Raw genomic sequence first — 12,969 nt, 5'->3', positions numbered from 1 at the left:
GGGGTGCACGGAAGCATCTGGAATGATAAGCAAGGTTGCCTGAAGGCTCTGCAGGGCCCCCTCAGTGAAGGCTAAGTGCCAGGCAGGGTGCAGGTCTCTATGGCTTTCACTCTGCAACCCAACAGGCAGGAGCAGCAACAGGATCCCTTTTCACTGGTGAGAAGGAATCTACTGGAGGAATAGAGTCCATCAAAGCCTCTAATCACATCCCAAGCTCTGGACCTTCCTCATGGGTTTTCATAGACCTTGTGGGATTTTCACAGACCCCATCATGGAGCCAGCACAGGGAGATGAATTTAAATCCCAGCAGCCTAGTCAGAAGAAAAAACAGGGCAGCTTTCCCTAACGACCTTCAACCTCTTATAAGGCCTTTGATGTCACCTGGCAGCCATCAAAAGTCAGGTTACTGCTTATGGAAAACTGGCCGTGTGCAGGGCACCTTGGTACTTGACGATGATCCTCACACAATCTATAAGGAAGCTATCTGCTGCTCCATTTTCACCTAAGACTTGGAGAGGGCTGGGCAGCCAGTGGATCTCTCTGCATTGTGCTGTCTTCTGGACTCCATAGGCCCCAAATCCCCTCCTCATCTCATGGCCATGACATTACAGATGGATACAGGCCAGGAATGATGAGATCAGACTGGATAAGGGAAGTGTCCCTGGAGTGGGGTGCAATGGAAGCAGGAACTATGGCAAAACCCTCTGTAACCCTGGGGATTACTTCAAGTGCAAAACTCAGGTCTGAATCTGCTCTCCTGTTTCTATTGGTGAATTTTAAAATTCTTTTTTGTTTTGTGGAGAAGCTTCTAGAGCAGCAGTCATCAACCTTTCGGACCTTATGGACCACCAGTGGTCCACAGACCACCAGTTGGCGACCGCTGCTCTAGAGAGCCTTTAGGGCAGTGGTTCTCAACCTGTGGGTCGCGACCCCTTTGGCGGTCGAACAACCCTTTCACAGGGGTCGCCTAAGACCATCCTGCATATCAGATATTTACATTACGACTCATAACAGTAGCAAAATTACAGTTATGAAGTAGCAACGAAAATAATTTTATGGTTGGGGGTCACAACATGAGGAACTGTTTTAAAGGGCCAGAAGGTTGACAACCACTGCTTTAGGGAATGAGATGAAACAGAGATCAACACCATAGCTGAAGCCACTGGAGACCTCAGAGCCCAGGAAGTGGGGGCCTCAGTGGAGGTGGGTGCCTCAGCCCCCACAGGTCAGCCCCTGGCCTGTGTGCTAAGGTCACCAGGCCCAGCAGCAGAGGTTACCGTTCTCTCCTTGAAAGCTCCTTGGGCCCATCCAAGTCCAGTTGTGTGACTTTTTTGGTTGTCTGTGCCACTCGGTTGGGGTTCTCGATGTCGATAAGGCCTTCCACACCTTTGCGCTTTTGCTAAGATAGGACAAGAAGTGGCTGTTGGAGAAGTCCTGCAGAGCCCCTGAAGGCCACTTCCAACATCTCCCAACAGCCCATCTGGATGGGGACAAACTCCTGTTCCACCCAGCCCACCCCAGATGCTTGGCCCAAAACCTCATAGGATTGTCTTTACCAGCCTGGGAGGTACAAGGAGAGCGAGTGCATATGACTTAGAGCCCAACCTATGCTAAGTCCCAGCAGCCAGGGATTATTATCCCACTTTCAAGGGTGATAAAATGGAGGCACAGGATTAAATAACTTGCCTAAGGCCAACCAATAAGTAAACAATAGATGAGATGTGAACCCAAGCCCAAATCAAAATCTCCCAGCACAGAGCACTTACTACTCCTCCACTTTAAGTTCAGACTTCCTAAGCTGTTTTCCATGGAATCTCACGCCTGACTACAACATGCAATGCTGGATCCCCAGAGTACAGTGGGCCAGTGATGATCTCAGGACCAATTCTAATTCCTAGCCATCTAAGCTGACAGGAGGGAAATGTGACTTTAGCCATCAGATCACAGCCTATGAGTTTTGAATGCTGGCCCAAATACCTGGAGCCTGCACCTCCCACATCCCAGAGAGGTTCAGAAAGAAATAAGAGCTAAAGTTCTTGATGTAGTAGATTTGGTCAAAGTATCAGACCCTGTCAACCCCATCTTTCTCTTTAATAAAGTGACCAGAAAGATAGCTTCTAAACACCAGTCAATCTGACCACTATACAGAGCTGCAGATACCTATATCCAATCTGGCTACATATATGCACCTCAACTTGGATAACTGATATCACAAACTTAATGTGTCTAAAACAGAACTCAAGATTCACCCCCAGCCACCCTGCTCCTCTCCAGAATCCTAAGCATGGCCTTATTCCTTCTTACCTCAGCCCCCTCACCCAACCCTCAACAAACTCCACTAAGTCTATCTCTAAAATATGGCTTGAATATGCCCACTTTTCTGCACTGCCATTGCCACCACCCTAATATAAACCACAAATTCTCGTCTGGATACCTACCAACATCTCACTGCTTCCCAAACTCAACACCCCACAATTCACTCTTTGCAGAGCAGCCAAAACAATATTTTAAAAGCAAATCTGGCCCTCTCTCTCTCCAACTTCGAGACCTCCACCAGCTGCCCACTGCCCACCTACAGTGAAACCCAAACCCCTTCAACAGCCATACCAGAGCTGCCCTTGCCAACCTTTCCTCCTTCATCCCTAACCACTCTACTCCTTATCCACCAAGTCACAGTCCCACCAACTTCCTTCTGTTTTTAAACATGATCAGGTTCCACCCCAGGAACTTTGCACTTGCTAATCTGGCTACTCGACTGCTCTGCATGCCGCTCATCCATTTTATCTGTAATACTTCTCACTACTTGAAATTACACTGTTCATTTACTTCCCTATTGTCCATACAATTATATGCCCCTTAACAACAGGGATACATACTAAAAAATGCATCAGTAGGCGATTTCGTCATTGTTCGAACATTAGAGTATACTTACACAAACCTAGATGGTATAGCCTAAGTAAGTGTACGTGCCATGCATTTACATGACTGGTAGGTTTGTTTACACAGCCTCACCATAAACATTTTGTGAGTAATGCGTTATACCACAATGTTACAACGGCTATGATGTCACCAGATGACAGGAAATTTTCAGCTCCATTATAATCTTAAGGGACCACCATCATATATGTGGTCAATCTTTGACAAAACATCGTTATGTAAACCCTTACGAGCAAGGACTCTGTCTGCATCTACCATTGGGACTGGTGATCAACAGGCACTTGATAAATGTTCGTTGAATGAATTGCGTTCAGGTCTCAGGTCCCCACCAAGCTCAGTACCTGGTAATCATCTTCTTCATCCTCACTCTCATCTGAGTCTAGTGATTTCTTCTCCTTTTTGGGGTCACCTGCAGCCCCATCTCCATCTTCTTCTCCTTGTTCCTCTTCTTCCTATTTCAGAAATGGACAACCTACAGAATTAAAAATGCAAAACAAAACCCCAAGACTATGACACCCCCCTTCCCCCCGCTCCCCCACAACTACATCTAGACTGTGGACCTTGAGAAGGCCTAGATCAAGGATGACAAGGCTCCTATTCCAAGATCCTGGTACCTCCGGGGGCACCTGGGTCAGAAGCAGCCTATCCACTAGACTCTGCAGCCTGGAAGTCATTCCCACAGTCCAGCAAGCCCCTCACAGCCATAAAGGCCCTGTTCCCCTTCTCCCAGGCTAGGTACCTCATCTCCCAAAGTCAGAAGGACTCAGCTGTGGTGCTAGTACTGTTCAGCTCCTCTTCTGCTTCCCCAGCTGCCATGTGCTGGTGTCAAATCATACTTACTTTTTTGGGGCAAGTCCTCCCCTGCTACACCAGCTTCCCAAGACAACGCCCTGGCACACCACTTTCCTCCACTTTTCTTGCCTCCCCACCAAAGAGATCCCTTACAAAACCTGTACATATTCTCCAAGGTCCTGCTCAGCTGCCAGCCCCTTCACAAGGCAGGCCCTCCTTCCCTGTACCCAGGCCCCTCTACCCTAACCTGACTGTGCTTCCTTCAGATGAGGATCTAATGGTGTGGTAGGGGACACGAACAACAACGACAGAAACATATTTTGTTTCCTCTAAGTTGTCTGGAAAAAGCAAAGTAGAGATAACTACTAAGCTTGCACTGGAGAGGGAAGGGTGGGTAGCACCAGTGAGAGTCACAGAAGAGGTAACATTGAGCAAGGTCTCGGGAACAAATGTTACTTTGCCTGGTAGGGGTGTGGGAAGGCAGGGCATCATATGCTGGGTTTGGCAAGCAGTCCTGCATGGCTGGAACAGACAAGGGGTGGTGCTGGGAGCTCAACCTAGAGCCTGGCAAAGGGAGAACCCTTGGAAGGTGGGAACACAGGAACAAGAACAGCGACTCCCTAAGGCAACTGTTGCTGACTGAACAAAGTTCTAATGGATCCAATCAGAGGATGGCCAGCATTGGTTGTTCTGAGACTCATGCCTGCTCCTTGCTGCTCCCCCAGATTCCAGGTGTAGGCTTCTTCCTGAGAATGGGTGGTCCTTGCCAGGACTATCTGGGTGCCAGAGGCAGAGCACCACCCTGGGACACAATGCCATGGACAGGCATGTACTCACCCTGGCCTTCTGCTTTTCAGCTTGGAGCTGTGCGTCAATCTCCTCGGGGCTCGTGTATTGCCGTGCCCGGCCTTTGTGGCCTCCCTTTCTCCCTGCAAGAGGATTGGCAATTTAGGAAGAAGGAAGGGAAGCAGCTTCCTTGATTGCTGAGCCCCAGAGAGCTATGTCCTGCTTGAGGCACTCTCATCAGAGATTGCAGACCTCACCTGTCCCTCACCAAACACAACCCAAACCTATACTTCCCCCATCCTCATATATTCAAAGGAAAAAGAGGCAACATGTGACCACCTGATGCAGCACTAACTATGTGCTGGATGCAGGTTCCCACAAACAAGACCTGAGGGGAGGATATGGGGGAGAGCATACTGCATGTAGTGACTGGATAAATCACCTGGTCCCTTAGAATCCAAACATAGCAGATAGATGCAACTATGAGAACATGTAACACATCCTTGCTGTCACTACAGTCCTTTTTACTTAAAATGTTCTGTGACCTCCATGAACTCATTTGATCCTCAGAACAAACTTATGGTGCAGGAGCCACAACTGGTCCTCTTTTATAGACAAGGAGACTTAAGATCAAAACAGAATGGTGAAGAGCACATATGCTGCAATCCAACCCTGGGGTTCAAATCTCAGCTCTACCACTTACTACCTTTATAATTTGGGGCGGGTATTTAACTTCTAAGAATCTCAGCTTCTTCATCTGTGTCCCTACCCACCTCATAGGGTTGTCATGAAGATGGATTTAACATATGTAAAGCTGTTGGGACAGTGCCTGGCATGGGATAAGCACTATACAAATGTTTCTTGTGATTCTCACCTTTCTCTCTAACATATAGTATTGGGGGGAGGGACAAAGCCACATAGGTGATTTACTACAGATGCTAGGGAATGTAAGATACTTCATCTAAGTGGTATTATAGAAAGAGAAAACCTAAAACCTATTGGAGAAAACTTTCTTGTAGTTGTAGTAAGAAACATAGTTAAAGTTGAAAATAAACCTGACTACCATCTAAGAGTTAAAATATGACTAGCGGGAGAACCAAGATGGCAGTGTAGGTAAACCCTGGTACTCACCGTGTCCCACAACTACATCAAAATTACAACTAAAATACAGAACAACCATCATTCAGAACCACCTGAAATCCAGCTGCATGGAAGTCCTACAACTAGAAAAGTAAAGAAGAAAGCACACTGAGACTGGTAGAAGGAGTCAAGGCATGGAACAGGCTGGTCTGACACCCACATGTGATATTTCTTTAATTGGGAGGGATATCTCCAAGGCCTCCCGTGAGAAGCAGGGGGTCCCAGCCCCACACCAGACCCCTAGCCCAGGGTTCCAGAGCTGGGAAAATAAGTCCCCATAACTTCAGGCTGTAAAAACTAGTGGGGGATTATCCCTGAGTGACATGGAGGCTGCTGGAGTCGAGTCCCAGGTGTTCCTCTTAAAGGGCCTGCACATAAACTTACGGGGTCCCAATTCCTCTGAGCTCCAGCGCTGGGCAGCGGCTTTGGGGGAATCCAGGGACATACAGGGAGAAACTGGTCTGGCATCAGGGCAGAAACTCGGGGGCAGCTTTCTCCCAGACAGGGGTGCTTGCCGGGGTCATTGTTCCTGTGCTGGAACCTCCCCCATCGCAGAGCTGACTGGCAGCCATATCTGAGTCTCCATCAGCCTGAAACACACTGTTTGCTCCACCCTGATGATTCCCTGAGACCCTGCCCCATCCAATTTGCAGCCCCCTCCCAAGCTGTTTGCAGTTGCTTAACCATATGAATGGCCTGTCTGGGCTCAAGCTTCAGACTTTGCTAAATTCTCTTAAACAAGCAGCAGCTGGGGGCAGCTTACCCCAAACCTATCAATAAAAAGGCCCAAGACCCAGCACTAGCACCAGCCTGCCTTGCCTCACAGCTGGACCGCGCTTGAGCACTTCCTAGCCCAATACAAATAGCAGCCATTTGCAGATCTCACTGTAGCTCCTGTAGGGTGGCCCCAGCCAGTGGTTGACTTTGCACCTCCTGGGAAGCCCCAGAGCCAGTGACCCAGTGGACAGCTTCAGACCATACCAGGTTACAACTCTACACATCCAACAGTGACACACTCAAGGGGCAGACAAAGTGAGCATCAACACCCCACTGAAGGAAGTCCTGCTCCACAGAGGTGTCTCCTGCATAGCAGCTCTTCCACTGCAGACGCAGCTGGTCCTCACAGCTAATTGGCCTGGAGGCCAATTCCTCCCAGGCTCAACTACAACAAGACTGTGCACACAGACCACACAGGGCCACACCTAGAGTGCTCAGCTCAGATGACCGGGGAGGCTGAGATACTGGGCCCTACAGGACACCTATTACACAAGGCCACTCTACCAATTCCAGGAAACAACAGCTCTACCTAATACACAGAAACAAACACAGGGAAGAAGCCAAAATGGGGAGACAAAGAAACATGTTATAAATGAAAGAAATGGAAGCAAGCAAACTACTGGATACAAAGTTCAAAGCAATGGTTATAAGATTACTCAAGGATCTTAATGAGAGCTTTAAGAGACTTAATGAGAGCTTCAAGGAACTTAGTGAGACTTTGAAGGATCTCAGGGAGAATGTCAAAGACATAAAAAAAGACCAGTCAGAAATTAAGCATACACTAACTGAAATAAAGAATAATTTACAGGGATTCAACAGGAAAGTAGAGGATTCTGAGAATTCAATCAAGGATTTGGAATATGAGCAAAAAACACCCAATCAGAAGAGCAAAAAGAAAAAAAAATATCCAAAAATATGAAGATAGTGTAAGAAGCCTCTGGGACAACTTCAAGCATACCAACATTCGCATTATGGGGGTTCCAGAAAAAGATAAAGCGCAAGACATTGAAAACCTATTTGAAGAAATAATGATAGAAAACTTCCCTTACCTGGTGAAAGAAATAGTATACCCCATAAAGATAATATTAAGAAAGGGTATGCTATGAAATTAGTAACATGATTTAATAATATAGTAATTCATAGTATTCTGTATCATCCTAACTTTAGCATTACAGCTGCTAATACTATAGAACATGAAATAGGGGCTTCAACATGTGCTTCAGGCAGTCAGAGATGGAGATCATATAAAGGTATCTTTACTATAAAAGCTATCATGTACGCTAGTCACAATAATGTATTACCTCAAGAAGACACTAATGGGCCCTAACCGGTTTGGCTCAGTGGATAGAGCATTGGCCTGCATACTGAAGGGTCCCAGGTTCGATTCCAGTCAAGGGCATGCACCTTGGTTTCGGGCACATCCCCAGTAGGGGGTGTGCAGGAGGCAGCTGATTGATGTTTCTCTCTCGTCGATGTTTCTAACTCTCTATCCCTCTCCCTTTCTCTGTGTAAAAAAAAAAAATCAATAAAATATATATTTAAAAAAGAAGATACTAATGGTTTAACTCAATATTGGGTCAACAGAAATTTTAGTGAGCCTACAGTATTTTGAATGTAAGTTAATGTGATTAGTAAAGGTAGTGACCCTACTGGAGTGTAAAATAAGAAATAAATTCATGCATTAAGTCACTCAGTCTGCCGCCCTCAGTGGGTAATAACAATAAGAATGGGGACTAGTGTGGCTTCAAATAAGATGTAAAGTAAAATTCTGTAGCTGAAAATGTTATGATCAAGAACATTTGGAGAATATAATAGTATAATAATTTTTCCCGTTTAAGTTTCTTTGGCCAGGTGAAATTGACTAGCAACAATCAAAAGTGGTAATAGTCAGGTGGATAGTATAAGTAGTAGGGTAGATAGAGAACTGGAAAAGAATACTATTGATAGGTTTAGGCCAGGAGTGGGCAAACTTTTTGACTCGAGGGCCACAATGGGTTCTTAAACTGGACCGGAGGGCCGGAACAAAAGCATGGATGGAGTGTTTGTGTGAACTAATATAAATTCAAAGTAAACATCATTACATAAAAGGGTACGGTCTTTTTTTTTTTTAGTTTTATTCATTTCAAATGGGCCGGATCCAGCCCGCAGGCCGTAGTTTGCCCACGGCTGGTTTAGGCTGTTATCATTAGGCTGGTTTATTAGGGGTAGACATGTTAGGCTAATTATTAGCCTAATAGAGGCCCAGTGCACGAATTTGTACATGGGTGGGGTCCCTCACCCAGTCTGGATCGGGGCCAGCTGGCGTGGGGGAGGGACCACGGGAGGTTGGCTGTGGGAGCACACTGGCCACCAGGGGGAAGCTCCTGCGTTGAGCGTCTGCCCCCTGGTGGTCAGTGCACGTCATAGCGATCAGTCGGCCAGTCGTAACAGTCGCTTAGGCTTTTATATATATAGATATACTATAGAATTAATTTTTGAAAATCACGTGTACACTTATAAGTCCAGGAAGCACAGAGAGTCCCAAAGAAGAGGAACCCAAAGAGGACCACACAAAGACACATCATAATTAAAATGCCAAGCCCTAGCCCGGGTTAATTGGTTTCAGAGAGGAGGAGGCAGCCTGCGGCCAAGAGCATGGAGGAGACAAAACCGCATCCGGAGCCCGGCAGGGTTGGGCCCAGGCTCTGAGGTGCCCCGGCTGTGGGGAGTGCTGTGCGGACCTGCGCCGTCCCGCCACCACCACCACTGGTTTGCAACAGGTCCGCCGCCTCTGGGGCAGCCTTGCTCCATGCTCCCCTCCCCTTCCCCCATAAAAGGAAGAAAAAAAATGCCAAGCCCTAGCCAGTTTGGCTCAGTGAATGGAGCATCAGCCTGTGGACCGAAGGGTCCCGGGTTCCATTCAGGTCAAGGGCACATATCTTGGATGCAGGCTCCTCCCTAGCCTGGGCCCTAGTTAGGGCTTGTGCAGGAGATAACCAATCTAAGTGTTTCTCTCACATTGATATTTCTCTCTCTCTTTCCCTCTCTCTTCCACTCTCTAAAAATCAATGGAAAAATATCCTTGGGTGAGGATTAACAAAACAAACAAAAAAATTAAATACCCATTCCTTTAAAAAAATAATAACTGAAATGCCAAGAGCTAAAGACAAAGAGAAAAGCAGCAAGAGAAAAGCAGTCAGTTACCTACAAGGGAGTACTCATACGACTGTCAGCTGATTTATCAACAGAAACTTTGCAGGCCAAAGGGAGTGGCAAGAAATATTCAAAGTGATAAATAGCAAGGAACTATAACCAAGATTACTCTACCCAGCAAAGCTATCATTTAGAATTGAAGGTCAGATAAACAGCTTCACAGACAAGAAAAGGCAAAAGGAGATCATCACCAAACCAGTACTACATGAAATGTTGAAGGGTATTCATTTTTTGTTTGTTTTTTAATATATATTTATTGATTTCAGAGAGGGGAAGGGAGAGGGAGAGAAAGATAGAAACATCAATGATGAGAATCACTGATTGGCTGCCTCCTGCATGCTCCACACTGGGGATCGAGCCGGCAACCCGGGCATGTGCCCTGATGGGGAATCAAACTGTGACCTCCTGATTCTGGAGGTCACACGCCAGCCAGGCTGAAGGGTATTCTTTAAAAAGAGGAAGAAGATGCCCTAGATAGTTTGGCTCAGTGGATAGAGCATCAGCCTGCGGACTGAAGGGTCCCAGGTTTGATTCTGGTCAAGGGCACATGCCTGGGCTGTGGGCTTGATCTTCACTAGGGGGTGTGCAGGAGGCAGCCAATCAATGATTATCCTTCATCACTGATATTTCTATCTCTCCCTCTCCCTCTCCCTTCCTCTCTGAAATCAATAAAAATATATGAGAGGAAGAAGAAAAAACTATTTAAAAATATGAAAAATAAAATGGCAATACACATATATCTATCAACAATTGAATCTTAAAATAAAATAAACAAGAAATCTAATGAACAAAGTAAACTGATGAATAAAATAGAATCAGAGGCATAGAAACATGGAACAGACTGATGAATCTCAGAGGGAAGGGGGGTGGGAAGAGATTAACCAAAAATCTTACATGCATATATGCATTACCTATGGACACAAAATAGGGTGGTAAAGGCCTGGGGTGGGACAGGAACTGGGTGGAGGGGAGCCAAGGGGGGAAAAAGAGGGACATCTATAATACTCTCAACAATAAAAATTTGAAATTTAAAAAATATATATGATTAGCAAGTTCATCTAAGAGTATCAGTTTTATAGACTGACCCCTGCTAAAGCCATCAGCCAGTTTTATAGCCCTTCTACTGGTCCCAGAGGATACTGGGTTAACTGTGGCTTTGACCCATCCCCACCTTTCCTGAAAGCTGTGGTCCACCTAATTTCCGTGAGTCTCTCACTGATAGCAGAGAATCTGTTAGACAGTCAGAGCTGCTCTGGACTCCAGAGACAGCAACACAGATACTGGCCTCCCTGATTTCCTGGACAGCAGCTGCATAGCTATAATTGGGCTGCTACAAAGGGCACCACCCATTTTTAATGACTACCTGGGCTCCCAGGAGTGTCTCAGTCTATGCTCATGAAAGTCCCATTGTGAAAGACCAAGCTTGCCATTTTAAGAAACCAACACCCTTTCTTGCCCTCTGAATATTCCAGGCACTAGTAACAACTCAAAATTGGCTACTATAGGCTTCCATCCTGCACACTTGGCTATGGGATGCTGACCTTAGTTTGGTCTACAATAACTTTTATCAGCTCTTCATGCCTTTAAAAATGCTTCAGTTTTTAAGCGGAAACAAATATTGGTTCTTTGTTCATGAGGAATTTGATACTTTAACATTTTCATGTTTTGCTTTGCTTTTGAAGCAAATTAATGTAAAGCAATAAATGTAAATCTGTATACATAAAGTTTTTCACAAGTCAAAAGGCCATGTCATTTAACCAAGAATTCATATTTAGGACTTTCTAATTGTACCCTCCAACCTTGCCTCAAAGTATCTATTAAGTAGAACTCCTAGAGCCAGAATTGTGGAGTCAGAAGGGCTCACTTAGCATCCTCCTTGTGCATAACAGGAAACTAAGGAACAGAGAGGAGACGTGGCTTTCCCTACCGCAGACTAAACCAGCAGATACCTAGGCTTAAATGGATTAAACTCTGTAAAGTCCAATTATCTCTGGAAGTAGAGTCAAGAAGTCATTTAGGTTTGAAAAAGTTCCAAGTAGATTTTCCTGTGGAATGATACATCTTAACATGACACATGAGCTGCCAACATTAACTGAATATCTGTTCTGTGCCAGGAGCTACCCAGGCACTTCAAGTACTCTTATCATTTTATTACCCCTAATCCCAACTCTCCAACTTAAGGGTGATCAGCCAGGTGTTCCAGATGAGGAGAACAGTCTGGAAGATGGTAAATATCCGGTCCAGAGCCACCCGATGGGCTTCAAATCGAGAACTATTGACTCTTAGGAAAAAAAGGATGGAGGAGGATGAACAATGTACTGGGAAGCCACGGATTCTTTACCTTCCTGGCCAAGGAACCGACAAAGTTTACAAATAACAAGAGTTAAAGCTCACTAGGCACCTATGCGCACGCCACGGGATTACCTAGTTTAAGCCTCGCATCAATACTATGAGGTAGGGACAATTATAACCCTTACTTGCAAATGAGGAAACCAAGACACAGGGAGGTTAATTTAAGCGACTGGCTCAAAGATACACCTCAAGCCGCTGCTGAAGAGGGCAGTCAAAGCGGAGTCTGCCAGGCTCAGGAGCATCACCTTATGTCTCACTGGGCAGGCCTCTCTCGCCCAGAGCCCGGGAGGGCCCACGTTTTACACACGAGGCAAGCGGGCGCTGCACAGGCGCTGGACACGGTGACTCAGTGTCTGGCGAGCCTAGAACAGAGAAAGCTCCAGACCTTCCCCCCCCCCCCCCGCCCCCGGGGAGAAGCGCGCCCTAGGTCTGGCCTTCTGCGTCGGCGAGGACCCAGAGCCTCCGAGTCTCCGCAGACCCCCGAGGGAGTGGTATGAGGCCACTATGGTCCTCAGTCTCCCCATCCGGACAATTCGGCGTCGAGGCCTAGGCCTGGCCCTCAGCCGGCACGGACATCCGCCCTCTGCGCCGCTCTCTGAGACGCCCGGGGGCTGGGACAGCGGAAGCCAGACTGGGATCGCCCCTCGAGGCCCACGGGGCTCACGCGCCCGCTCCTCACCTCCTTTAGGCATCGCGGCTCTGGCAGCTGCGGCGGCGGCGGCGCCTCACACTGACACCGGAACCGGAAATTCCTCGGGCTCGACTTCTTCCGCCCAGCACTGTCCCCTCCGCGCGCTGCCACCGCCGCCGTCTCCAAGAGAACTGGGCATCTCAGGGAATCAGCTGCGGGGAGCTGGACTGTCCCGCGCGCCGCCTGAGTTCAGGCTCGTCCGCGCGCTGCCGGGCAACAGCGCCCCCACTCTCCCCGCTTGGAGAGACGCGTGAGTCGGCTGGCCTCGGAAAGTGAGAGCAAAAAAGCAGCGGCAGGTCTGG

General features: G+C 47.2%; 1 protein-coding gene across 1 annotated transcript in view; it reads right to left on the bottom strand.

The window, feature by feature from the left end:
* PDAP1 (PDGFA associated protein 1) overlaps nucleotides 1-12,810 on the bottom strand; it is a 16,022-nt gene extending 3,212 nt beyond the window's left edge. Inside the window, exons 1-4 of the mRNA XM_006081062.3 lie at nucleotides 12,656-12,810; nucleotides 4,567-4,658; nucleotides 3,279-3,389; nucleotides 1,278-1,399 (exon numbers count right to left, since the gene is read on the bottom strand). Of these exons, the coding sequence (XP_006081124.1) occupies nucleotides 1,278-1,399; nucleotides 3,279-3,389; nucleotides 4,567-4,658; nucleotides 12,656-12,668 (338 nt within the window). The 5' untranslated portion in view covers nucleotides 12,669-12,810. The remainder of the gene's footprint in view (nucleotides 1-1,277; nucleotides 1,400-3,278; nucleotides 3,390-4,566; nucleotides 4,659-12,655) is intronic.
* Between the last annotated feature and the right edge of the window lie 159 nt (nucleotides 12,811-12,969).

This window comes from Myotis lucifugus, unplaced genomic scaffold (genome assembly GCF_000147115.1).
Source record: "Myotis lucifugus unplaced genomic scaffold, Myoluc2.0 scaffold_0, whole genome shotgun sequence".
Taxonomy (NCBI): Eukaryota; Metazoa; Chordata; class Mammalia; order Chiroptera; family Vespertilionidae; genus Myotis; species Myotis lucifugus.
Note: the sequence above shows the minus strand (reverse complement) of the source record. Positions and strands in the feature narration are given on the sequence as shown.